Below are 25,411 nucleotides of genomic sequence, written 5' to 3' on the forward strand. Positions count from 1 at the left end.
TTCATCTAACCGGACGAAATAGAGAATGAAATGCATCAGCATCCAGACACAAAGACAATCACCACCTCTTCGACCCCCTCAAACACGATCGACTCATGAGTCCTCTTCGCAAAGTCAAAACCAAGGCTATCAGGCGGCAGGCTGACCGAGTCCACTTCCTTCTTCCTAAAAATAAGCCGGTGTGCTGCCAGCAACCTCCTGGGGTGACAGGTTTAGATATGCAGTTTCTTCAACCGCATTTTGACCTTCTTCGACCACGGTATATCCCAAGGAGTAGTAAATTCTGACCTTACAGACCTCTGCCAAAAATTGTGTACTGGTAACTTACTGAACAGTACTGGCAGTACTGGCAAACTAACGAATACCACCTCCGGCTGTATCGAAGTAAGAGAGTAACATGACCAGACGGGTCCGAGCATATCATACCACCTGTTCCCAGTTTTACCACCGCGTCGGCCGTGTTTGGAATCCAAAGAACCAACTACTAACTTAAGTGATAAAACAGAGATTGAGATCGCATCACGCATCAAGATCTGCGTATGCACCTCTCTTCTTGCGAAGGCCATCTATCCTTGTCGACGAAGGCTGCGGCTTGCAGAATCAGATGTTGTGTCAGGACACACTGGGGGGTTACACAGCCACCTCAACCACGCGTGCTGCCTTTCCGTGTCTTACTATGCTCTGAAATGCTGGACATTGAATTGATTTCCTCGTGTAGAGGGATGACACCGTAGGAAGAGGTGTAATGTTTCCATTGTTCACCAAGTAGTATAGAAGTCGTCAGTTGTCAGAAATATTGGTGATAACGGGTATCAAGCCTTATAATAGATGGTGAAGACCAGCCTCATAAGGTAGTTATGGAGTAAGCTGTAAGTATGCCAAGCGAAGGAACTGCTCCCCAGACCGCTGTCACATTCCCTCAATCCCCCCCCCTCTGTCCCTGTTACATGCGGGCCTACTTGTTCATGTGCATTGGCTTTCTTTTTGTTTTTTTTAGTTTATACTTCCTGCCTAACGCTGCCCTCGTCGGCGTTGACTGTTACGATTCGCTACCAAACCATCCATACATTCTTACCATTCATCAAATAAAGACCGTCGACCCTTCTCTGACGCTATCCTTGAGTCATCACCAGCAGCTAATGATGAAAAGTCTTGGGAATTTCGAGCTTGCAATGACATGGCAACAAGGATTTCATTGAGAAATCTTCAGTGATCGCAATAATTAATCAGAAGAAATAGAAAAAGTGGTAAAGAAGAGAAATATCGAAGTGAGTTGCAAATGGAAGTTTCGGGTGAGACGAAGAACCGCTCGCGAACCACCATCTGTATGAGCATTAAATACCGTATTGTAAATCCATCCGACACCATAGAAGTTGGAAAGAATACCACGAACTATCAGTATAGAAAAGAAAAACGAGGGCAGTCTGATGGGAAGAGACAGGAATGTGAGAGACCATGTTGAACATAAAAATACAGAGTTTTTAGTATGTACCGACTGCTGTCCGAATCAGCTGAGACGGCTGATGTGCTCACATACAAAGCGCACTCTCAGATCTCTGGCAAACTGAGATAAATCTCGCCATACAGGTAGAGTTCGCCATACTTGTCACCACCTAGATACTGTGCCTCATCTTGATGGACCGTGAGCAGGCCTTTGGTAGCCAGGGCGAGGATGTGCATTAGACCTTGGGTAGCCACAATGCGAGATGTCTTGGCGGGGGGAAGAAGGGAAGAAAAGTGCATTGTTTGCTTGATACCACTAAAATGACTTGAGGATGGGCGCATCAAGTCCTGGCCATCTCTCTCATCTGTACGAGCCAATGCTGCAATCTTAGCGATGAGGAAGTCGAGGAAGTTCAGACTTTCCTGGTCGAGAGTGGATCTCTGCGAGTCATCCCCGTGGGTTGGGAGGCTGGCAGAAGCATGCCCAGGTTCGGCCGCGATAGCTTCGACTGCGTTGTTACGGGCGACTCCACCGTGGTCTGCTTCCGGTTCTGTGTGCAGGTATTGCGAGATGTCAAAGTCCTCAAACATGTTTACATCCTCCAGCTCGTGACCAGGGAGCTGCAGGTTGTCAAGTGCTTCGATATCGAATGGAAAGCCACGTCCAGCAAGAGGGCTCGAGCTTGTAATGCGGCTGCGTGGCCTTAAAAGACCTGTGTCAGAGAAGCCGTGTGATGAAAAGTCACTAACACTTCCAATACCGGGGAGGATGTTGCGAGCAATGGATCCCTGTCGAGAGCTATGTATAGAGGCTGTAATATTCCAGGGCATCTGAAAGGAGCCTTCATCATGGAGTACTGACGAGGCATGGCGACCCATCTCAACATCCTGCACAAAATAGCTTAGTAGCCAATCTTCTATGCAAGGCAGGTAAACATGAGAGAACCAACCTGGTTCCAAAGATCATCATTGTTGGGAAACTCCGTTTGATCAGCTGGCTGGCCATTATTCCTAGCTCGTACGCGTCTTCCGGTATGTTCTTGTTCCTCATCTTCTATGGAGTCGTGAACACGCTTAGGACTCAGACTGGCAGCAGTCGCTGTAAGAGTGTTGTAAAGTTGCTCTCCTGAGAAGAGATGCAATGGATGCTTCGCATGAGACTTGCCTACTCCCTTCCCAACAGAGCCAATTCCCTGACCATATACCCAGAAGGCTGCGTTCTTCTTCGATAGTGTAGGAAGTTTGTTCTTCGACTTTTGCTTCGAGGCTATCGCCATAAGTTCCACAAAGTTCTGGTTCAGGTGAGCTAGTTCACTGTTTCTTAGCCCGATCTGGTCATCCGCTTGTATAACCTTCGGGGCTCTTTGCTTCTGAGCCATTGACACTGCATGTGCTTCTGGGGCAGCCTCGTCATCTAGAACCATGTCGGGAAAAGGTGTTGATCTGGCCGGCAAATGACCAGCACCTCGGGTAATCTGCTCGGGTTTCTCGCCTAATCCGAGACCGTCCTCGATCATGTTGATCTTGAATAAACTCCGAGTTAGTACTGTGTCACATATAGTCATCACGAAAGGTATACCTGATCATCTATGATGATATCTTCTTCAGCACAGACCCCAAAATCACTCGCGATCCCCCTTTCGTGGTGGCTGTGAGCAACACTGTGTAATATACTCCCAACTTGGGGAGTTGCTCCCAGCTCAACAATGTTTCCGTCCTCGTCGAACTCGAAATCAGCTTGAAGAATCACACCCATCTCTTCGTCGAGCGGAAAAGGTCTGATCCTTTCCGAAGCAATGCACCTCGGACCATCCCCAACAGTATCGGTATCCGAGGCGAAGCCCCCCAAGCCTCCTGCGTAATTGTCATCGGATGGCAGGCTCAATTGCAGACTTGTGTTTTGCGAGACGACCGACTGACTCAAATTGGGTGTCTTTGGCCAATTGAAAAAGGTCGATGCGCTCTGGTCGACCTCAGTCAATGCATTGAAGCTCGAGAGGTCAAGGATAAGCCCAGGGAGGCTATCAGGCAGGAACGAGGGATCGTAAGGCAAGATGAGCTGCTCGGGCCTATAAAAGAGGGACATTAGTATCATACCAGCGGTGGTCAGAGAATTCAAAGACGCCCCTCTGCTACCCCCATTAACGGAAACGAGACGTACCTAGCCTTCCCAGCAGAGGCGTCCAGACCACCACCCGGTAGAGTCTTCAGCATTGTTTTCATTTTGTCATGCATGGCTTGGACATCTGTGAGCGTATACCCGCATTGATGGCTGTAAACCCTTGAAACCCCGTATCTGGTAGTTGGGTGTCTTGTAAGCAAATGAAACAGCCCATACCACGATCTGGACAGTGAGCATCTTACAGAAGATTTCCCTGAAGCCTCAGTGCCATTGGTGCCCCCGGCTCCATGATGGCGCCGCACGCCTTGGGGACATCCACATCCAGTATAGTCTTTCTATTTAGACGTCTGGTGACAGACTTCGAGCCCAGGGTTGCGACTAGCCTGAAGACGAAGGTCATATTAGCCACTCTATACGTTTTTCAAGCGTAGAGTCGACGCGTGGAATTGAAGCGAACCATATTGTCGCCACGCCGTACTCGGGAGAAGTAAGTACTAGAAGAATGAAAATGCTTTAGCTAGTACGTGAACCTCCGCGAGTTAGAAGGTTGACTTACTTTCATGACTGTAGAACATTTTTGAACGAAGAGCTGTATGCTACCGGCCCCAAGCCGCCTGCTGTGCGGTTGGGGTCGAGCACGTGAAGTCAAAGAATGATTGGAGACTCCAATACTGCTGGTATTAAGATCAGAGAGCAGATGACGTCCGGCAAGGTCTTGTGGTGTGAACCCTGACAATTCTGGAAAGTGAGCTGTCCTGAAAGGTGAAGTTATTTGGGCTCGGGGATGAGGTAGAGGTGTGGGAAGTACTTGTCCTTGGGAAAGGTAACAGTCAAGCAAATACTAGATATATGGACGCGAAGCTCGTACACGAAAGTAACGCGTGCCTGAATGAGCAAGACACGCTCTCAAGAGTGGTAGATTAATCGAAGAGACTTTCAGTATCGGCGTTGAAAAGGATTCAGATGACGAGTCTGGGCGCGTGAGGTCACTCCGACTTTCCGCAACGAACGACGTTTTCAAATCTGCAGGGACATGAACCGCAAGAGATGTGAGTATCTGAGCTTAAGAGTATGTCTTATTGATGAAATGATTCGCCGCTGTCTATCGGGGATTGTATTAGGGAAGAGGCATCCGAACCACCGTAAGGAAAGACGCCCGGCTAGCAAGTCGACAAGGAAGTGAGAACACCTGAGACCACCCGCATAAGATGAGAATAACTAAATCAGCTTTTGGCGCTCCTCTGGCCAGCTACACTGCATTAGCACCAACCAGACGAAATACAATACAACAGCAATCGCTGTCCAGTGCTTTTAAGAGAAAAGGAGACAGGTTGAAATAATTGCCAGGATCGATCTATTCATAACCAGAAGACAGTAGATGAAAAACAGAGACCAGGAGAAAACCATGGAATATGAAGAAAGAGATAGAGTGTTTACTGATATCTCCGACCCATGGCAACCCGGGAAGATGCACGTGGGGTATGGGACATGCAAAAAAGAGCAAAACTCGAAACATGAGGCTATACTTCCTCGGGATTAAGAAGAACTGTTTTCCTGCATTTGAAGGATTATATACCTACCCTTCGACTAGATGGATGTTACATGGTGCTTTTAAATAACAAGTGCAAACAACCTAATCAAGGGGGATGCCCTGGTATTCGCCGTAGCCAAGGGCAAGGTTCATGTTCTCTGTACACGGAGTGTTAGCATCGTTCTTTGAATCAGGAGAGCCATTAATTAGTTCAGGGCTACTTACGCAGACATTGAGTGGCAGCGCCCTTGAGCAGGTTATCAATGGTAGCACACACAACAACACGCTTGCCGCTGGAGTGAACGGCAAAGCCGCCAACCTCAACACCGTGGCGTCCGGCAATGTTCTTCACCAGAGGGGGCTCGCCAACGATCTTGACGAGCTTCTCACCAGCGTAGCGCTCCTGGTAGATGTTGCGGATATCACGAGAAGTCAACTCCTCCTTGAGGGGAATGCTGATGGTTTGCTGGACCAAAGTTAGCCAATGAAGAAGGGACAGAAGTAGGAGCCAAACGTACGTGGATACCCTGGAACCAGACCGCAACGTGGGGGATGAAAGCGATGCTGGCGCCAAGTTGTGAGCTGATCTCCTTCTCGTGGATGTGATCAGTCAAGCTGTAGGGAATTATGTTGTTCGTAAGGTTCTCGACGTCATTCTTAGGGCTGGGTTTGGTGCCAGCACCAGAGTAGCCGGAAACGCCGAAGACTGTGGGTTGTCCACCGAGGTATGGGACAAGAGGAGCGATTCCAACCTGAGCAGCAGTCGCATAGCATCCAGGGTTGGCGATACGGGTAGCCTGGGCAATCTTGGAACGGCTGACCAGCTCAGGAAGACCGTAGGTCCACTTCTCATCAAAGCGGTAGTCGGCACTGAGATCGATGATCACGTTGCCGGTCTCGGAACCCTGATCAACAGCATCGACGAAGGGCTTGCAGACACCGTTAGGGAGAGCCATGACCCAGCAGTCAACATCACCGTTGGCAGACATGCGCTTGACATCATCGGGGCTGAGGTTCTCGTAGATAATCTCACGCTTGTCATAACCCTGCAACTTCTTGCCAGCCAGCTCACGAGAAGAAACATGACGCAGGTCCAAGTGAGGGTGAGCGTTAATCAGGTTGATCAAAGCCTGGCCAGTGTAACCGCGGGCTCCAATCAGAGCAACCTTGGAAGGGCGGGTGTTGGACATGTTCTTCTCTCCAAGAGGGGGGTTGGGGTTGGTAGTAGCGTAAGTCCTGAAAGCCTGCACAGGAACGGTAGGGCGAGTCGAACGAGCAGCACGGAGAGCGTTGCTAGTCGAGGAGAAAGCACGTCTTTGCTCAGTAGAAGCACCGCTAGCACCGAAACCCTTACCGATGTGGGTGGCGGCCTGGGCAGCACGATGCAACCGCGATTCGAGGTTGATGTCTCCGAACATCTGGCGGCCGTGCTCGTTGAATTCCTGAACGAGCTGCTTGACCTCCTCACCGCTCTCAACCCCGTACCAGAAGAGGACTTCTCCCTCACGGCTAAGACTGCCATCAGCCTTGTCGAAGAACCAAGTGAGGTTCTCATCGTCCTCCTTCACAGTCCAGACAAGCTTAGGGAACTCCTTCTTGATGGCGGCGAAGACGTTGTCAGCGACGTTGGTGAGCCATCCGGACTTGGTGATGGTGAAAGTAGCCAAGTGTGCCAGCGAAGAGGTGGCGTCTTTCTGAGGGGGCAACACAACAGCGAGCGCATTCATGGGCTCATCGTAATAAGCCTTGAAGTCGCGCTCCTTCAAGCCCTCAACATAGCGATCGACAGTAGCGCGGGCGTCCAAGCCCTCACGATCGCGAACAAGGACATCCTTGAGCTTGTCCAGATCCTCAAATTCGGACAGGGAGGTCTTGGTGTGGACCTTGTTGCCTCTGCGAATCAAGGTACCGGCTCCAGAGTCGGTGAAGAGTTCCTTCTGCAGGTCGGCGGGATGGATGATAGCAACGCTAGAAGTGCGAGGAAGGTCGCTGAGGAGATCCTTCATCTCCTTGATCTTCAGACGAGTGCCGTGACGCACCCACCACTGAGTCATCAAGTGATCATACTCCTCGTCGAGGTTGATCACGGAGATCTTCTCGCCAGTGTCACCGTTAAACAGGCCACCCTTCTCCGCCAAGTAGACGATCTTGAGGGGTTGAAGGGCACGCGCGAGCTCACCAGCCGCGACATCAGCATTGACATTCAAAACCTGACCATCGGGGGTCTCGGCCATGGAGGTGAGGATGGGAAGGCAGCCAGCCTCAATGGCAGACTCAATGGGCTTCTTGTTAACACCATTGATCTTTCCGACCAAGTTGTATTTCTCCTTGTCCAGGTAGTCGGCGGTGAAGACGCCGGCATTGAGCGGACGGGCCCGAACACCCATGCGCTCCAACTCCTCAATCAGCTTGAGGTTCTCCTCGAGAAACAACTTTCTGGCCAGAGCCAGGGTCTTTCCGTCCGTCACGCGGATTCCATCTTCGAATTGAGGCTCCACTCCAGCATCCTCGAGCATGCGATTGAGCTGAGGACCAGCGCCATGGACAACGATGGGGTAGAGGCCAACGTGGTTCAGGAAAGCGAGGGCGGAGGAGAGAGTCTGAAGGTGCTCGGTGATGATGGCACCGCCAACCTTAATGACGGCAAATTGCTGTTGGGAGACGGAAGTGAAGTGGGAGAGGTACTGCTGAACCTCCCGCTTGGAGCCGATGTTGCTCAGCAACTGAACGACCGTGGAGCGGGTGGATGAAAGCTGAGGATCGGTAGCACGAGAGTATTGACGCCCTTGCAACAATGGAACGGCAGAAGCTTTGAGTGAGTGACGGGCAGAGGGGGAGCCGATTCTGGCGCGAGAAACGGCGAGCGGTGCGGAGAGCGCGCGGAGGGGCTTGCTGGGGGAAGCTCTCCGCACGGCAGTGCGAAGGGAGAACATCTTGCCAGCCAACATGCGGCAGCTTTTGCGCCTACTCGAACAGAAAGGTTGAGGGGAGGGGGGAGAAGCCCGAAAGTATGAATGAAGCTGTTGAAAAATGGAAGAAGATTGTTAGAGGGAGGAGGAAGAAGGGAGAGGGGGGAGGAGGAGGAGAAGGAGGAGAAAAGTGACAAGGAGGAATGAGTTAAAAGGTTGGTTGTGTGGAGGGAGCCAATTCGGGTGCAGCCAGGGAATTTGCCGCAGGCTCCAAAGAGTTTTGATGGTCGAGATGGTAAAAGTGATGATCGGCTACTTGTCGGAGCGGGCGTCTTCCATTTTCTGCAATCGGCCGGAAACCTACTCTTGACTCACGCAGGTTGGTAAGTAGTAAGTTAGTCAGTAACTAGAAGTTGGTTTAGTTGAGTTAGTGCCCACTCCGGGAGAGATCGTTCCCTCCCTGCAAGTACTTAAGATAAAAGAGTTACATCTACATCAACTCGCGACCAGACCCCCTTCCTACGTTCCCCCTCTTTATACTTGTCTTTCCCTACAACCATTGCTGGAAAGTCCTAATCTTTGGGTAAGCTCGGAATTGAGGGAAATTCGAACGAGCCAGTGGAATAAATTGCGCAAGGAAGCGGCGCCGCACAACTGCCCGAACAACTTGCCCTTGGCCCTGCCTGCGTGCGTGCGCGCTGCCACTGCGACTGCGACTTTCGGAGCTCCTCTTTCCCAGCATGACTCACCACATCATTCATATTAGGTGAACTGATTGATCCAGGATCAAACTACGGATACGGCAGGGCCCCATTCTGGTTCCCATGAAATTCTCAGAGACAAGTTCCAGCAGTTCCCAGTAGTTCCCAGCAGTTCCCAGCAATCACAGGTTCTCAGCACTACACACCTAGAAACCCACCCCCAACATCCTAGGCTTGCTGGCAATGCTTGCCCTCCCGGTATCCATCCCCACACGTAATGAAAATTGCAAAATGGAGTCTTGAAACGTCCCGGATCAATTTCCATCATACAATAATAATTTCTGAGAATCGTTATCTGATCTTACTAGCCACCCACTACCCTCTCCCTAGCGAATCATTGCCATCAATGCTCTCTGGAGGCTGGAGCCACTGCCCGCAGTGCCCCAGCGCACTTCCCTTTTCAAGTGCCATCTCCATGAGTGTCTCTCAGACTCTGGTTCTCTTTCGTTATCTGATCCTCCCTTAACCGAACACTCCTCCTAGCCTGTTCACTGGCCACCTGTCCTTCATTATGGATACTTTTCTCATTGTATGGTCCACAGCATTCCGTCCCCGCCGAAGCTCTTTCTCCGTTGCTTCGGAATCACGTGTGGGTGGTGCGATTTGGAACTTTAAGGCTAAACAGGCTGGATCTGCCATTGCATCTTTTGTTGTTTTCTTCTTGGATCGAAGTTTCATGAGGAATTTATTGTTGACATTCAGAGGCTAAAGAACGAAGGACACGCAGCAACACAACATCAGGCATACCCGTAAGGGTAGCATAGGAAACGAAGTGAGAAAGACAAAGCGCACTGATATACTAGGACATGAGCGAGCACCAGAGTATCATTTACATCTTCACAGTCGATGGATTCATGTGGCATAGCCTCAGGACCCCAGAGCAGCCCATGGCGTCAATGGTGCGGCGAGGCAAGAAGACTTCATTCGTGAGAACAGGGATAGTTCGACGCCCGAGAAAAAGCAAGAGGTATTAGTAGCTGGAAACAAAAGCTTCACGGGCACAACACAGATAAACCAGGACCAAGTGAAAAAGAAGAAAAACGTCATCCATTCCCAAGACAATCATGACTGTCGCTGCGTTCGTAACTTATTTTCTGGTGGTGATCACTGTGGTTGAAATTAAGGGTTAGCGCATCCGGAAACCAATTGCCGAGTGGACAGCGGATCAAGGTTATAGATGTAGATCTTACCAGTAGGGACGATAATCACTACAAGCAAAATGATGACACAGATGATCAAGCATACGCGCATCTTCATGTCCTTCCACCACATCTGTTTCCTCACCCGATTGGCGCCACGGCGGAAGCCCTGGGCTGATACTGCCAGATTATCGGTCTTATCCTGAAGCGAGTCAAGGCGCTCGCCACGCTCCGAGACCTTGAATATGTTTGAGCGCATCGTGTCGACGGTCTCTTGGATTTTCTGTTTGAGGAAACACGCTCGTCAGTCAGACAGCTCATTCGATAACGTGCAGTAGTCCGTCAGAGCAGACGATATGCCCAAGTAAAGGCAGCAACCACATTTTCTTGATGCTAAGCACTATCCAAGCGCTCCCCAAGTACGCTCTGGAAGCACATCGCATGGAAAAGGGGCCCATCGTTAACTCACCTTGTCGATCTCCCTCGTCCGAGGGTCGCCATTTTGCGCAGCGGTAGCGCTGGGTCCGTTGGATCCAGACGGAATGTAAGGATCGTAAGGCTGCTCAGACATGACTGCGATGCGCGATGTACTCGGTTTGTGTGTAGGAGACGAGATGTCGGGTCTGGTAAATCACCAAATTGCGGTGTTGAGGTTGATGAGCTCTTTTGTTTGTTCCTTCCGCAGGGGGTGAAGTGGGAGTCGTGGCAACAAGTCTAGCAGGTCGGCGTGCAGTCGTCTGGGGAGAATGAGGAATCGAATGTACTGCTTAGTCGTGGAAAGTGATTAGATTGTGAAATGATTGATGTAGTGGAGTAAGGTAGATGTGTTGCTGGAGGGAAGCTGACAAGGTGTGATGAATCGCCGCCCGCCGTCTGGAGATTACAGGCGTTTCGGGTCGGTCGGGGGGGCGGGCGCAACACGTGACCAAGCATTGGCTGGGAAAGACAGCCCGCCTCGCAGGCAGCTATTTTTATGCTAGAATGGATTCGAACCCAGCACCCATGGAACAAAGAAGTCGCAAGAAGGGTGTGTTATTACAGTAACATGGTGTTTTCTCAAAAGGTTTGCGACTCTGCGAGAGGCCACATGCATATGCGACCTGCTAGCCGACCACCTATCCAAACAATAATCAAACACAGTTGCTGTGACAGATCTACTTTACATACATGACATGCCACCCACTGGCTGTCTCTACGAAATTGGACCATTGATACTTTCATTCATTCCCAAATTCGAACACAGCGACGACATCTTCCCGCCAAAGTGGCCCATTGGGCATCAGAAGTACGCCAATTGTCATGCCAAGTCATGTGTTGCTAAAGGAACGGGAGGAGGCTGGAAGCACCGTACCTTCAGCCTAGTGGCTATGCAGTGTTTCGCCCGCCGTCGGCTTCACGTGGCGATCCCTCGCGCTTGAATCCGAATCTGGAATAGACCGTGGACCCTACCAATCACTTATGTCAATCCTCAATAACGGTTGTTGAGATCTCCCATCATCGTCATCGTTTTGACACATCTATGGTCAGGTATTCTTCGCAAGAATGCAAATCTTGGTAGACATGCTGGGGATATGGCACGAGTTATGAAATACGTCACTTCCAGCACAACATATCCTGCTGCATCGCCAGGTGTTCATATACCCCGGTTGAAAAGCATACGTACTTGTCCTGCAGATAGATATGTACTGTACTGGACATGCATCATTTGGGGTATACATGATAGTTTTGGGGTACTGCGTTTCAAGCCCCAAGATATACCATGCCATGGAAAGAGAGAGCGGATTCGTGTTTGATATTCCGAAGAGTAGCTAAGCTGACTCGGAAGCTTCTCGTAGACACTTATAACATTGATCAAGTCACTGTATGGCCATATAAATGTCCCAAATTATAAGGAACCCTGAACTACGCGACTGATACCAATTTCGTGAATCGGAGCTATAGTAGCAATCCCGCACCATCAATATAGCGAAGCACAATAAATTTGAGAACCCTCTACGATTGATAATGGTCTGCCGTAGTCTTCCTTAGCCCAATCCATGATCTCAACTTTAGCATCAGTAAAAGAATACAGATAGAGTGGATTTCCAGTCAGTCGTTCACACATTAATGAAATGAAATATAATACAATATCGCCCATGTAACTCCGCACACGCCTGGGTCCACGACGATTCGAGAGACTGCTTTTGAGTTTCCCCAACTTTCTTATATGGGGTATAAGTACATGGCGTTGTTGATAAGAGGAGAAGAACGCCCTTCTCGTTTCACCAGAAACGATCGAGAGCCGGAGGCTTCATGATAGATCTTGCTTCCGTACTGATACCTTCTTTGCTCTTATTTCCCACCAAGCAACTCCTTCCGCATCTCTTCTCTTTGCGCCTTGGCGTCTTCCTTCGCCTGCGTATTTTGTGTTTCCGCCTCTAAGCGTCTCTGTTCCTGTTGTTCTTGCGCGGCAATCCAAACTACACATCAAGAGGTGTCAGCACGCCGCACAACGATGATTTCTCATGCAGCATCGGCATAGAGAAAGATCTCAACATACTATGCTTGTCAGACTTGGACCACTGCTTCAACTTGGTAACGTATTCATCGAAATCCCGTGCTCGTCGGTCGCCCTCTTCCAGACTCCGTTTCTGAAGGTCGGGGTTGTAGCGCTTGAACAATTCTTCGTCCGTGGGTCGGATGTATTGCACGAAGGCCGGGCCTCCCACGCAGCAAACGACGCCGCTATTGACCGTCAGAAGCTAATTCAGACATAATTGAGGTGGTGCGCTTGGGAACCCAGCTTACACTCCCAGCATCTTCAGCCAAGTTCCTGCACGAGACATGATGGCGAAGCGTTCGGAGGATGACTATCCGTCTTGAGCGATGATGTCAAGACTGCTAAGCTTTCGGGGTGAAGAGGTGCAGAGATGCCGAGTTCGCGAGACACTCCTCGGGCTGACTATGATTGTTTGCGATTTTCGATATGCTTCTTCTCGATTGAGCATCAGTCCATCGTCATCCGCGCGCGCGGGTGTTGGTAGACAGCGAGCGTGTGGCACAGTTTTGAGGCTAGTGCTCGTGGCTCAGCATGTGGCTGTGTCGTTATCCGCCAATCCCGACATTGGATTACACACCCATCGACAACAGGTTTTGTTCACTGTGATTTGCTACCAAAGCAACTAAGCCCATGGAGAGGAGCCTTGTTGCTCCACTTGGTATGTGGTTGACTGCCTTATGCCTTTATGCCTCATACTCTGCGGCACACATTCTGCAGTATGGTACAGTCTGAGGTTCTGGTATTCAGCTCCAATCAGGTTATGTCCTGGCAGGAATTTATCCCGCATCCGCATCCTTGACACTCCAATGTCTTAGACATCTCTTTTCCATGTAACTATATTTAAAGCATCAGGCCCTGGGGCATATCATCATATGAGTTTTTGATGCATGATTACGCTCATGAATTTTCAATTCCCAGTGCAAGCTTATCCTTACTTGCCCCGAGCTCCAAGATCAGAACCATAAAACTATACTATGTGTGATTTCAGCAGGGATAAATGCCGATACTAATGAAGATCATCTCCAGATCATCACTACCTTTGCTAAGCTACACAACTGTGCTGGATGATCACTGTAGTACAAGACAGACCCAAGGGTTGAAGAAAACTGGTGCCTGTGCCTTATGGCACTGATGGGGATTGTTTCTATCGGGCGTCAAAATTTGTGAATGAAACCGGTGCCACAGTATAGCAAACGGAAAGACCAATTAAAGAAGCGCGAGCCCGACTACACTCCAGACGGAGACTTGTGCCGGGGCTTTGGATAGAATACGGTAAACCAATTGTTCTGCTGGGGACAGGCGCAATGTGGAGCAAAAGCACTTCTCACCGCCCTGTCTTTGGTTCTTTGCTGCCGCCTGAGGCTCGGCATGATCTGCTTGATGTTGCAAGCATCGACCCCTGACGATCGATGGTGCTTTGTGCTCTTCGATCAGGGATCATATCAGGGATCACTGATAGACATGCGTTGAATGTTGTGGGCTTAGGATTGAGTGTGCCCTTAAGGAGTAGTGCTCGGGGTCACTCGAGGCCGTTGTCGGGAATATGTGTACCGTGACTTGATTATTTTTTCCCTTCTTCGGACCGACTAAAACGTCACAATTGTACGGAGTAGTTTGGTCCCTTGGTTAGCGCCATGCCAAGAGGTCATTGCACCCCAATCTTGCGGATTCGGTGACCATCAAAAAGAAGACCCATCTTCATCAACAACCGACTTTCCGACGCTGCCGAGACAACGCCCACCCTTAAGCGCGCGAAGGGCCCGAATGACATGAGAGAAAGGAGCAGTCATTGTCGGCCACAAGGGACAGGCTCAGTTAGTGGGACATGAGCGCGAGTATTGGCGGAACGAACGTGGGTCTTTCCAGCCAAAGGAGGGAGAACTGTTCCTCAGCGTCAGCGTCAGGTGCCGGTCAGCGTGAAACAAATCAGCTATGCGAGAGGTGTGGACTGCTATGTAAATTAAAGGAGACGAGGGATAATAGGTCCAAAGGGGGAAAAAAGATTAAAAAGGATGATGGATCATAAAAATCTTGAAAAGTCCGTTTCTATTTCCTTTCTCATTCTTTTTCTTTTCTCTTTGAACGCTATCTTTGTTGCTAATCACCCCAGATAGAGATAGTGTAGTTGTCTAAATTACCGCCGCGGGCCATAGTCTTCCCCTCTTTTTTTGGGCTGTCTTTTTTCCCTCCACTCAACTGCTTCACCTGCGCGACACGCAACCGCGCCTTCTACTCCTCCTCTTTCCTCCTTTTCCTTTTTGTCCATGTGCTGCCTGCTGCTGGCTCACTCCTGGGGCTCACACACGTTCTTTACAGCTGACTGAGCATTTCCTTTCATTGATTGTGTTCTTGGGTCTGGATCCTCTCGGAAACGAACCCATTTCCATACTCTGAAGCAGGCGACATTCATTGCGCGTGTTCTGGGTGAGTTAAGCTGGCTCTGCGCATTTGCGCTCTCCGCTTCTGCAATTCTTTGCGCCCATGGCCTCCCCACTGACATTGTCTCTCGTCTCAATGAAGGCCGATTGGACTCCTTATCGCGCGCGCCCATTTGTATCCGATGATCGTACATCTCACATGGAACTCCTAAATTATTGTGTTGGAATGATTTTCGTGCGGACCTAGCTTTGAGTAAGCCACGCGCCCCTATTGCGACTTTTGCGACCAGTGCAGGGCTTTGCAGCACAGAATCGCTCCGGTTCTTCTCCTCCTTACTAGATCTTGCAGCTTGGCTAGACGACAGAGACAAACAATTTGATCCAATCAATCCAAACCCGCAGAATATAACTGTCGCTACACCTTGCGAACAAAGAACACGCGTCTCTCACTCGCCGCACACATTCAGATTCACTCGCTTCCTTGTGCATGAGGTCTTCGAGTGTGTCATGGCATATCAGCAGCGTCCAGTACAGAGGGCTCCGCCTGTACGAAACTACGGTCCCCCTCAGCCTGCCCCCAGTGGGAGGGGCTACCCGCCACAAGATGGTTACCCTGAGAGTCGCTATGATAACAACTACCGTGGCTTCCCCAATGGGGTCCATGACAACCACGGATATGGATATGCTGGCGAAGGTGCAGTTCCGAGGTCATATGGACATGGGCCAACGCCCCGCGGTGCCCCGCGCGGTGGTTACGGCCCCCCGAGGGATGACCGAAGCCATGCATATCGTGGAGGCCCATCACCGCAAGGGTATGATGGTCGCCGTGGCTCCGAGGATCGAATCCCACCTCCAAGACAGGATCGTATTAGACTGCGTGAGTGTTTATATTCTACCAAATCGGCTCACGTGCTCATTATATCTTGATTCAGCCGGACGTCCCCCGCAACCGCCTACCATCAACACCTCATTTCCCGCCCAAGACCAGCGTGGACCAGTAGGTCTTGAGAGCGGGATGGCTGCTATAAGTCTCAATGGCGGTGCAACAGTACCTACACAGATTCCGGATCGCCCGCATACTTCTCATGCTAAGCGGCCCACCCACCCTATGTCTCCGGGTAGAAGTAGGAGCATCACTCCAGGGACACCAGCGAGGTCCGCCAGCACAGGTCGCCCATCTCCGGGTTCTTTTGAACGGCGCAATGGACCATATACGGACCCACAGGAGCCGCCCCCTGTCCCCCATATTAACAGGAGCGCGACCATGCCTGTCTCTTCACCGGCACAAAGCATACCTCCCAAGCCACTATACCCAGGACAGGCCACTTATCAAGAGCCCAGCTATGCAGCCCCACAAGGACCCCATGAAAGGTTTGACACCGCGGCATGGGTGGATAGCTATTATAATCGCAAACAGGCGGAAGAGCCTGATATGCCCAACTTCGATGCTATGCCTGATCCTGCCAAGGGCGGTATTATTGATGAAAGCCTGCCTGGTTTGGAACAGCCGAAGATCAAGCCATCCCCTGCATCGCCCACGTCATATCAGGCCCAGTACACCGCTTTTAATCCGCAACCGGCAGACGATCCTTACGCGCACCCTCAATCTGATCCGCGGGGAGGGCCTGCGCCCAATCAATTTGCAAACGCAGGTTTTCAATTTGATTTGCCCGGGGGTGAAGGACCCCCTGGTGCACGTCATCACGAGGAATCAGGTTATGCATATAACGCAGATCCTTACGAAGACCCATACATGCAACGAAGCGACAATTGGAGTCCTCCTGGACCGGCGCATGCGGATGGTGCAGCAGGCTACGCTACCAGGGACACTCCTCCCTACGGCAATGGACAGTCTCAACCATATAGAGCCGTTAATGACCACAGTCCACCCATCAATCAGCCCGAAATGCTTGATGATCAGCAGAACCCAGATGCTCTTCCACACCACCCTGTTCCGTTTCGGCCCGGTCTTGAGCAGGCAGCCAAGCCTGCTCCAATGCGCCAATACGAGAGCGTCGGCAGCTCAAGATCTCCTCCGGCAGCACCGCAAAGTCCACCAGCTGAATCAGCTCCATCTGGTCCGGTGACACAAGGTGAGTTGCAGCGCCTACAGCAGTTGGTCAAGGCGAAACCCAATGACCGCAAGACCCAGCTGCTTTTTGCGCAAAAGCTGGTTGAGGCCTCGACTGTTCTGGTTGATGCTAGTCGGATGGATCCAAAGACGAAAGCCAAAGCCCGAGAAAAGTACACCATGGACGGTTATAAGATTGTCAAAAAACTGGTTTCTGCCGGGTACGCCGATGCACAATTCTATCTGGCCGACTGCTACGGTCAGGGCCAGATGGGTCTACAGGTTGACCCTAAGGAAGCCTTTGGCTTATATTATGCTGCTGCGAAGCAAGGACACGCTCAGTCGGCGTACCGTGTTGCGGTTTGTTGTGAGATAGGTCAAGAGGAAGGTGGTGGCACTAAGAGAGATCCGTTCAAGGCTGTTCAATGGTATAAACGTGCAGCTGCCCTTGGTGACCCCCCTGCGATGTATAAGATGGGAATGATTCTGTTGAAGGGTCTACTAGGCCAAGCTAAAAACCCGCGTGAAGGAGTTGCCTGGCTTAAGCGTGCAGCAGACCGCGCAGACGCAGAGAATCCTCATGCTCTCCACGAATTAGCATTGATGTATGCGAACGGAGGAAACGATGTGGTTGCACGCGATGAAGCCTACGCAAGCCAGTTGTTCCATCAAGCCGCAGAACTAGGGTATAAATTCTCCCAATTCTACCTGGGCAATGCCTATGAGTATGGCCTGATGGGTTGTCCTGTGGATCCCCGGCAGAGTATCATTTACTACACACATGCTGCTGCGCAAGGAGAACATCAGAGCGAATTGGCCCTGAGTGGGTGGTATTTGACGGGTGGGGAGGGGATCCTGCAACAGAGTGATACGGAAGCGTATCTCTGGGCTCGCAAGGCCGCCACTGCCGGCCTTGCCAAGGCTGAGTACGCGATGGGCTATTTCACTGAAGTTGGAATTGGCGTTGTCGCAAACTTGGAAGACGCAAAACGATGGTATTGGCGCGCAGCTGGTTAGTACTGCCCCTGGCATAACTCTGGATTGGTACTGACACTTTTCTCGTCGCTTAGCACAAGGATTTCCTAAGGCTCGTGAACGCCTTGAGGAAATTAAGCAGGGTGGAGCTCGTATGCAGAAGACCCGTCTTTCTCGGTCTGCCGTCAATCAGCAAAAGCAGAATGACGGAGATTGTGTTCTTATGTGAATCATCCACATATATATCTTTTTTCTTGGGTTGAATTTCTCCATTTACTGATACGAAGACTTACATCATTTTAATCGTTTGATGCGATATGTCATGGCACGTGCCCATAGCGCCTCGTCTGGATCGGTAGGCTTTATACATACTAATCACTTCTCTTTGCTGAAGACGCATTGGCTATGGTTTGGTTGATCTGCACTTGGGCTCATCTCTTTTCTCTTTCTTGATTCCCCCAATGCATTTCCACTTGCGATCAGCGTGTCAGCATAGCTGAGGCTTTTCAGTCATGCGTTTTGCCCCAGCAGCTTATTTTCATCATGTGCTTAACCACAAGTAATACTACCACAACTTTAATACTAGGATATCCAACCTTGGGGTCACCGCTTCAAATGTCCAAAGATGGGACAGGCATGCGAAGCACTTTCAGTCTTTCAGACTGAGCACCTTGTTACACTTCTTTATATATATTTTCAAGCACCTTCTCACTTTGTCTTAATCTACGATGCAAGCTTGGTCATGTAGAACCCGTGTCAAAACCACCTGTCAGGACTCATATTCAAGTGTATGAGAGCTAGGACCCAAGGATCATTGTCGTGCAATGTGTATGTTGTCCATTGTCCATACACGCATGCGGAGGGAGGCAATTCCGTCGGGAGGGCGCGGGGCAATTCCGCACTCCCGAGTGAGGGATTGGTCACCACCCGATCGGATGTGCTGTGGATTAGCAAGATCGGCTCTCGCATGTTCTAGGTACGAAGTGCCAGTTATAAATCACGCCCGAGTTGCTTTTTCCTATTGGTGGTTTGATCTCGAATTTCTGCAGTACCAGTCGCATTGTTTCTAAACTTTCCCCAGAAAGGGAAGCTGAACACCTTATTGCGTGCTTTTTACTACTACCGTACTGAACCTTGTAGACCGGAAGATATCTTTCTTTTGATTATTTTTATATGTCTCCCACCACACCCGCGCCTGAAGACCAACCCACCCATCGCAAACCTTCAACGATTGCATTAATATCTTTGCTTGCCCTCCTACTTGCTGTTGCTATTACCCGCTTTGCGAACTCGGGCGCATCCATCACCGAGCCAAGCTCGCAAAGTACCACCACCCCCAAAACCGCCAACCTGTTTCGTCTCCGTCGCTTCTTCAGCTCACCGGTCGCCTCCGCAGTAGGTCGATCTACGGTCGAGTCCACCACCATGTCGAAAACGCCGGTGTATTTCTTGAGTCATGGGGGTGTACGTCCAGCCCTTCCCCATCTGACAGAGGCGATATACTAAGTCTTCTTGTGGGTGTAGCCGAATATCATGTACGATCATCAGCACCCGGCGTACCACAAGCTGGGGGAGATCGGACGGGAGATCACGACGAAAGTGAAGCCGCGGGCGGTGGTGGTTTTCTCGGCCCATTGGCAAGGGAAACGGGATACGATCCAGGTGAATACGGCGGAGATTACGGAGTTGATCTATGAGTATGTTCTTTTCCTTTGCAATTCCCGGTTTTCTTCGTGATTATGGAGTCGACAGGCTACAAAGGTGCAGAGGGACGGTTACTGACGACCCTTGAAGCTTTTACGGATTTCCGAGCCATTACTACAAGGAGAAATATCCGAATGTTGGGAGTAAGGAGGTCGCGGAGAAGGTGCTTAGTGCGCTGGGTGAGGCGGGAATCAAGGCTGAAGGGGTGAAGAGGGGGCTGGATCATGGCGTTTGGGCGAGCTTCAAGTGTGGTAAGTTGCCTCTTCTCTGATGATGTTAGAGGTCAGGGAGGGGGGCGGGGAAAAACAGAGGCCAGCTAACATCGTGCCGTTCATAGCCTTTGAGCCCGAGAAGAACCCGTTGAATGTCCCTATTGTGCAGGTCTCGCTGTTCGACACGGAAGACCCCGTTCAGCATTACCGACTTGGCCAGGCGGTGTCGAAGCTTCGTGAGGAGAACATCCTGATCATTGTCTCCGGGATGGCAGTTCACAATCTGCGGGACCTGCAGTTCTCTTTTGGTGACCCGCGGCCGCTGCCGTATACCGCCAGCTTCGACGAGGCTCTGAAGGATGCGGCCACCGCCAAGCCGGCGGAGAGGGAGCAGGCCTTGGTGGATCTGCTGAAGCGGCCCGATGCCCGCAAGGCGCACCCGACCTTTGACCATTTGCTCCCCATTCATATTGGAGCTGGTGCTGCCGGAGACGACAAGGGGAGGCGCTTGTGGACCCTGAAGGAAGGAAGTATGAGCTGGGCGCAATATAGATTCGGCGAGATCGCCAACAATACTAGTTCGCTGTAGTCTGTGTTGATAAACCAGGTAAATTCAATAGAGTTGCAAATTTCTAATAGGTTCGGCAATTTTTCCGGCGTTTCGTGGCGAGAATAGGGTCTTCAGATTCATCTATAGGTACAGCGCAGAGGAAGAAGGCAGGAACATGGTTGCATGAAGATATATGGGCGCGATAAATAGGACTGATTATGAAGACGCCTTCACCAATTGGGTAATCTTCTCTTCGACCTGCTGGTCCGTCAAGCCTGTGTTGCAGCAATTTTCGTCAGTTATCACAGTTGCGAGTCAAGGTCGATCTCAAAAGGTCTTACCGGTCAAGGCTTCCTGCTTCTCTCTTCCGAGCTCTGCATACGCTAGTTAGCTCAAGTCTGCGAGCAGGGTTGTCCACAATAGGTGATCGTCGGGCCATACCGTATCTGGCGTACACTCTGGGCACAGTACCAGCTGCCTCGCGAATCAGGATAGGAGTGGAGGGATTGTGCTTCTTCATGGTGGGATAGGCGCGCTGCAGGAACGACCTAAGGCAAACAATCCAGCTCCGTCAGCAATTGGGCGCGAACGACACATCCTGATAATCGCGCGAGAGTCGACTAACCGGGTAGCGGCGCTTTCCTGAGAGGTCTGGCAGAAAAGGAAGCGCAGCTCCTTCAGACCCTTAGTGAAAGCGTACTTGGAGGACATTGTGAAGTGGTGACGGATCGCAAAGGGCGGGATGGGTCGGGAACACGCGGGAAAGACCGTCAGACAAACTGGGCGCCCGTCAGTATTGACTCTGGATAACTCGGAGAGTTGCAATTGAAGACGGCGGGGATAAAAACTGACAATGCGTGCTGGGAGCTCTGATCGAGGAGTTACCGACAAACTGATTCCCACTGAGTGAGGTTCTGAGAGGGACCCCGGCAGAACCAATCCAGTCAAGCGTGATTGTCACCGCTTACCTCAGCCGGAAAAGAGCCGCAACCCCAACAGAGTGAGGCCGACGTCGGGGCCTTTCGACGGATCGCTTCATCTCGACTACCCTTTAGTCTATCTTTACCTTCGATCTCGAATTTCCTGACCCTTCGCTCTACCTGTGGTCATTGCTACCAAGAGGGTTTCTTCTTCTTCTCCTTGCGTCGCTTCCCTCTCTCCGCTCTCTTGTACCTGGGTCCCGCCCGACACTCTCCGCTCTCCCCCTTCCGAACTCTCCCATAACACACACCTTCGCCCGCCGCGCTCAGTCTAAATTCATATCAAACCCCTTCATAATGTCGTCTCGTGTCGGTCTCCGCTTTTTCCAGAACTCTCGCGCTGCTTTCCGCAATGCATATGGCCCCTTCCGTCGGCCTGGCGCCCAGGGTTTCCGGTTCCAGAGCTCAGATGCCGCCGCGGCCGAGCAACAGAGCACTTTCCAGCGTCTATGGAACAGCCCGGTCGGTGTAAAGACGGTGCATTTCTGGTGAGCTAACAGCCATTGAGGGACCTGACTTGCACTATGCGTCGGGCGCAATCGATATGGGACGTCAAGAACCAAGCTAACATAAGACACTCGCTAGGGCCCCGGTTATGAAGGTATGAGTCCTCAAGTGACGACGAGAAATTCCCACCCCTCATCGGCGTCGCCTATCCGTTATACTTGGAATCTACGATCATTCATCACTGACTCTGTCCGCTCCAGTGGGCTCTCGTCATTGCCGGTATTTCCGATCTTAGCCGTCCCGCCGAGAAGCTGTCCCTGACCCAGAACGGTGCTCTGATGGCTACCGGTGCTATCTGGACTCGCTGGTGTATGATCATCACTCCCAAGAACTACCTGTACGTCTACCTCTTCAATCGACAATTCCTTTCCGCGACTTAGTAGTCAATAGACTGACTAATCCTTTGTCCAGGCTTGCTGCTGTCAACTTCTTCCTTGGCATCGTCGGTGTCGTCCAGGTCACCCGTATCGTTCAGTACCGCCGTAGCGTGGATGGCTCTACCACGGAGGCTGTGAAGGATCTGGAGAAGGAGGTGGTTGATGATGCCAAGGCTGTTGCTGCTACCGCCAAAGCCGCTGTCAAGAAGTCGGCTTAAATGTCCCTTTTTTGCGACCGAGAAGGGGGTTTGATCATGTAAGCTGGTATTCCGTCAAAATTAGATTAGATTCCTTTCATCTCTTCGGAACATAAGATTGTCGGTGTACCACTCGGATGGTCTAAGGAGCAGCGACCGTGGAGGCGCGGAGGAATCTCGCTAGGACTTTTTTTTTTTACCATTTTGCGCATGTATATATTTCCATTGACTAGAATGAAAGATTTGAAGCTGAAAGGCGATTTCACAAGCCATTCAATAGTTCTATATGGGCCTCAGCCAACGGCGTACCTTTGCATAGGGGAAGAAGCAACAGCTCAATGATATCTGGCTTGAGACAATGTAGCGGTCTGAAGTAACCGCAAAGCTATCTTCAAAGATGGGGAAATGGAGAGGTCATGAAGCTGGTCACCTGAGTGGCGGTCATATGTTTAGCTCTCCTCCACTTTTCATTTCCCCCCTCCACACCTCCCTCTGCTCATCTCCACCAGCTTATTCCTATCACATACTGCGGAAGTCCTCGTCATTCAGTGCTCAAGTCAATCCAAATTAAGAGTCACAGGAATGCGCCAGTACCGGTTCGAGTACCAACCCCAGGTCTTTTGAGCCAAACATCGTCAGAAATCCCGGGGATAGCGGGCCAGCGCAAGCCACCGCGGCCACTTGCTATGAATGATAATATGGAAGAGAACAAACCCGACCAGCCATGCTGCAGGGGGAACAGCACAATCAAGGGCCACCGAGGACGCATCAATCTCCTGCTGGTGCCATTTTTCCCCCAATCGGACAATCGCAGCGGGAGTTAGCCCTCCTATCACGTCGCTCGACCACTATAACTGCCATCATGAGCTTGGCTGTTGCTCCGCGCTTTCTCCACACTCTCCGCATCGGCTGTTTTCATTTCCCCGGATACATTCATGCTCAGGGAGACGCTTCCCCGCCTTGAGAGAGCTGATGTTGCAACGGGCCTGTGCACGCCCGGGGAGAATTTGGGAATATATAAATACAAGAGGGCGGAGAAAGGTTTCGCACAGCGGCCAGGTTCTCGTTCACGACTATTCCCTTTACCTCTCCCAATAATTACTTCCCTGAGCTGCCAGTTCAAAAATGAGAACCTCTCATCTCCTTAGCCAAGCGCTCAGCCTTCTTGCGCTGGGCGCTACAGTGGAAGGCTTCAATCGCGACCGAAACCAAGCCTGCGGGCCTCACAAGCCCTTCCAGCCTCTGCCCACGAGCAAATCCAGAACCAAGACTTGCCATGTTCGCACTCATGGGGACGGATCCGACGATTCGGCGTATATTCTTTCTGCCATCAAGCAATGCAACAATGGAGGAAAGGTTGTCTTCGACGCCGACAAGGAATACATCATCGGCACGGCATTGGATCTCACTTTCCTGAAGCACATTGATCTTGGTGAGTCAAGGTTGACCGTTCTTATTTTTGCCTTCCTTCTTTTTCTTCTGTATTATGTCCATGTCATGGTGACTAACCCTGACCTGCTCAACAGATATCGAGGGAACCATCCAATTCACCAACGACACCGATTACTGGCAAGCCAATGCTTTCCAACAGGTCTTCCAGAATGCAACGACCTTCTTCCAGCTCGGTGGTGAGGACGTGAACGTCTATGGAGGCGGCACTCTGGACGGTAATGGTCAAGTCTGGTACGATCTGTACGCAGAAGACGCTCTTATCCTCCGCCCTATTCTGTTTGGCATTATTGGTTTGAATGGGGGTACCATTGGCCCGCTGAACCTGCGCTACTCCCCACAATGGTACAACCTCATCGCCAATTCGACAAATGTTCTCTATGATGGCATCAACATTTCTGGATATTCCAAGAACCCGTCCGTGACTGCTAAGAACACGGATGGATGGTACGTTGCTTTGCTTCCTGTTAACTTTCTGCAGTAGAGGGTGTCGGCTGACGCTTGTTCTACTAGGGACACTTACCGGTCCTCGAACATCGTGATCCAAAACTCTGTGATCAACAATGGCGATGGTACGTCTCAAAAACCTCGCGAAACCAATCAATAGCGCACAACCTCTAACAAAGACTGGATTGGTAGACTGCGTTTCCTTCAAACCGAACAGCACTGACATCCTGGTGCAAAACCTCCACTGCAACGGCTCGCACGGTATCTCGGTAGGCTCTCTCGGACAATACCTGGGCGAAGTGGACATTGTACAGGACATCCTCGTGTACAACATCTCCATGTACAATGCCTCGGTAAGTGAAGGCTCATACAAAACACACCCGCTCGAGCCAATTCGGCAATAGTATTGACCCGTGTACAGGACATGGCTCGCATCAAGGTCTGGCCCGGTGTCTCGTCCGCTCTCTCCGAGGACCTCCAGGGTGGCGGTGGCAGCGGTCGCGTGCAGAATGTCACCTATGACACCGCCTACATTGATAACGTCGACTGGGCGATCGAAGTGACCCAATGCTACGGACAGAGCAACCTGACTCTGTGCAACGAATACCCGGTGCGTATACCAGAACCCCAAAAATTTCCGGCTGGAGGTGGTCGAATTCTAATGTGTCATGACAAACCAACAGAGCAGTCTCACCATCTCCGACGTCTGGTTCAAGAACTTCCGCGGCAAGACCTCTGGAAAGGAGAATCCTTATGTCGGAACCCTGGTTTGCTCGAGCCCTGAGGTGAGTTTCTGGATTTGTAGTAGGCGAGTCAGAAGAACGCGGAAAGCTGACAGATGTCGTGATAGGTGTGCTCGAACATCTACACGGACAATATCAATGTCGTCAGCCCCAAGGGCACAAACGACTTTGTCTGCAATAACGTAAGTTGATTGCCCCGCGAGTTGTGCCTGGTTCGATCTTGTCGCTAATGCTGGATTAGGTGGATACCTCGGACTTGAGCGTCAACTGCACGGCGACTTCGAGCTAGATGACCCGAGCCTGTTCGAGGAATTGTACATATTGAGCCCATTTGATAGCTAGAAGAGAAAGAAAGCTGTATGCTGAATGAATGCTAT

General features: G+C 51.0%; 9 protein-coding genes across 9 annotated transcripts; 4 read left to right on the plus strand and 5 right to left on the minus strand.

Annotated features, from left to right (window-relative positions):
- Positions 1-1,548: 1,548 nt before the first annotated feature.
- On the minus strand, positions 1,549-3,666 carry ASPACDRAFT_40918 (Rad21/Rec8 N terminal domain protein; the record flags this gene model as incomplete). Its single annotated transcript, XM_020200843.1, has 4 exons — positions 1,549-2,331; positions 2,394-2,966; positions 3,023-3,512; positions 3,605-3,666. 4 exons carry the CDS (start codon positions 3,664-3,666, stop codon positions 1,549-1,551), a joined length of 1,908 nt encoding a protein of 635 aa, XP_020058439.1.
- Positions 3,667-4,753: 1,087 nt separating this feature from the next.
- argEF (bifunctional acetylglutamate kinase/N-acetyl-gamma-glutamyl-phosphate reductase) lies at positions 4,754-8,482 on the minus strand. Its single transcript, XM_020198722.1, has 3 exons — positions 5,615-8,482; positions 5,322-5,562; positions 4,754-5,254 (listed from the first exon to the last, which is right to left on the minus strand). Exons 1-3 carry the CDS (start codon positions 8,042-8,044, stop codon positions 5,199-5,201), a joined length of 2,727 nt encoding a protein of 908 aa, XP_020058440.1. The 5' UTR covers positions 8,045-8,482; the 3' UTR covers positions 4,754-5,198.
- Positions 8,483-9,853: 1,371 nt separating this feature from the next.
- Positions 9,854-10,476, minus strand: ASPACDRAFT_40920 (SNAP receptor SNC2; the record flags this gene model as incomplete). The annotated part of the gene is made up of 3 exons (XM_020200844.1): positions 9,854-9,873; positions 9,957-10,188; positions 10,375-10,476. The coding sequence occupies 3 exons, from the start codon at positions 10,474-10,476 to the stop codon at positions 9,854-9,856; spliced, it is 354 nt and encodes a 117-aa protein (XP_020058441.1).
- A 1,499-nt stretch (positions 10,477-11,975) lies between these two features.
- On the minus strand, positions 11,976-12,895 carry ASPACDRAFT_76570 (uncharacterized protein). The gene is made up of 3 exons (XM_020204725.1): positions 12,693-12,895; positions 12,445-12,629; positions 11,976-12,364 (listed from the first exon to the last, which is right to left on the minus strand). Exons 1-3 carry the CDS (start codon positions 12,728-12,730, stop codon positions 12,237-12,239), a joined length of 351 nt encoding a protein of 116 aa, XP_020058442.1. The 5' UTR covers positions 12,731-12,895; the 3' UTR covers positions 11,976-12,236.
- Positions 12,896-15,329: 2,434 nt separating this feature from the next.
- On the plus strand, positions 15,330-18,097 carry ASPACDRAFT_24971 (putative chitin synthase activator (Chs3); the record flags this gene model as incomplete). Its single annotated transcript, XM_020199300.1, has 3 exons — positions 15,330-15,699; positions 15,755-17,905; positions 17,964-18,097. 3 exons carry the CDS (start codon positions 15,330-15,332, stop codon positions 18,095-18,097), a joined length of 2,655 nt encoding a protein of 884 aa, XP_020058443.1.
- Positions 18,098-19,293: 1,196 nt separating this feature from the next.
- On the plus strand, positions 19,294-20,373 carry ASPACDRAFT_58480 (DODA-type extradiol aromatic ring-opening family dioxygenase; the record flags this gene model as incomplete). The annotated part of the gene is made up of 4 exons (XM_020203355.1): positions 19,294-19,332; positions 19,393-19,565; positions 19,663-19,823; positions 19,910-20,373. The coding sequence occupies 4 exons, from the start codon at positions 19,294-19,296 to the stop codon at positions 20,371-20,373; spliced, it is 837 nt and encodes a 278-aa protein (XP_020058444.1).
- Positions 20,374-20,550: 177 nt separating this feature from the next.
- On the minus strand, positions 20,551-21,045 carry ASPACDRAFT_40925 (L51/S25/CI-B8 domain-containing protein; the record flags this gene model as incomplete). The annotated part of the gene is made up of 4 exons (XM_020200845.1): positions 20,551-20,609; positions 20,676-20,708; positions 20,776-20,882; positions 20,960-21,045. The coding sequence occupies 4 exons, from the start codon at positions 21,043-21,045 to the stop codon at positions 20,551-20,553; spliced, it is 285 nt and encodes a 94-aa protein (XP_020058445.1).
- A 289-nt stretch (positions 21,046-21,334) lies between these two features.
- Positions 21,335-22,766, plus strand: ASPACDRAFT_114789 (mitochondrial pyruvate carrier family protein). The gene is made up of 4 exons (XM_020195832.1): positions 21,335-21,802; positions 21,900-21,915; positions 22,022-22,158; positions 22,233-22,766. Exons 1-4 carry the CDS (start codon positions 21,612-21,614, stop codon positions 22,414-22,416), a joined length of 528 nt encoding a protein of 175 aa, XP_020058446.1. The 5' UTR covers positions 21,335-21,611; the 3' UTR covers positions 22,417-22,766.
- A 334-nt stretch (positions 22,767-23,100) lies between these two features.
- On the plus strand, positions 23,101-25,411 carry ASPACDRAFT_76574 (putative extracellular exo-polygalacturonase). Its single transcript, XM_020204726.1, has 8 exons — positions 23,101-23,827; positions 23,922-24,291; positions 24,358-24,416; positions 24,484-24,644; positions 24,713-24,901; positions 24,975-25,076; positions 25,142-25,216; positions 25,276-25,411. The coding sequence occupies exons 1-8, from the start codon at positions 23,521-23,523 to the stop codon at positions 25,321-25,323; spliced, it is 1,311 nt and encodes a 436-aa protein (XP_020058447.1). The 5' UTR covers positions 23,101-23,520; the 3' UTR covers positions 25,324-25,411.

Source organism: Aspergillus aculeatus (genome assembly GCF_001890905.1).
Source record: "Aspergillus aculeatus ATCC 16872 unplaced genomic scaffold ASPACscaffold_4, whole genome shotgun sequence".
In the NCBI taxonomy this organism is placed as follows: domain Eukaryota; kingdom Fungi; phylum Ascomycota; class Eurotiomycetes; order Eurotiales; family Aspergillaceae; genus Aspergillus; species Aspergillus aculeatus.

Bases quoted from the DNA above. Each gene is read 5' to 3' on its own strand.
- ASPACDRAFT_76574 (XM_020204726.1), top strand. From the start codon at position 23,521: ATGAGAACCTCTCATCTCCTTAGCCAAGCGCTCAGCCTTCTTGCGCTG. The intron at 24,292-24,357 runs GTACGTTGCTTT...TTGTTCTACTAG, and splicing joins GCTAAGAACACGGATGGATG to GGACACTTACCGGTCCTCGA. The intron at 25,077-25,141 runs GTGAGTTTCTGG...ATGTCGTGATAG, and splicing joins TGGTTTGCTCGAGCCCTGAG to GTGTGCTCGAACATCTACAC.
- ASPACDRAFT_114789 (XM_020195832.1), top strand. From the start codon at position 21,612: ATGTCGTCTCGTGTCGGTCTCCGCTTTTTCCAGAACTCTCGCGCTGCT. The intron at 22,159-22,232 runs GTACGTCTACCT...TCCTTTGTCCAG, and splicing joins ATCACTCCCAAGAACTACCT to GCTTGCTGCTGTCAACTTCT.
- argEF (XM_020198722.1), bottom strand. From the start codon at position 8,044: ATGTTGGCTGGCAAGATGTTCTCCCTTCGCACTGCCGTGCGGAGAGCT. The intron at 5,563-5,614 runs GTACGTTTGGCT...ACTTTGGTCCAG, and splicing joins TCTGGTTCCAGGGTATCCAC to CAAACCATCAGCATTCCCCT. The intron at 5,255-5,321 runs GTAAGTAGCCCT...CTCCGTGTACAG, and splicing joins CGCTGCCACTCAATGTCTGC to AGAACATGAACCTTGCCCTT.
- ASPACDRAFT_76570 (XM_020204725.1), bottom strand. From the start codon at position 12,730: ATGTCTCGTGCAGGAACTTGGCTGAAGATGCTGGGAGT. The intron at 12,630-12,692 runs GTAAGCTGGGTT...GACGGTCAATAG, and splicing joins TGGCTGAAGATGCTGGGAGT to CGGCGTCGTTTGCTGCGTGG. The intron at 12,365-12,444 runs GTATGTTGAGAT...CTTGATGTGTAG, and splicing joins GTCCAAGTCTGACAAGCATA to TTTGGATTGCCGCGCAAGAA.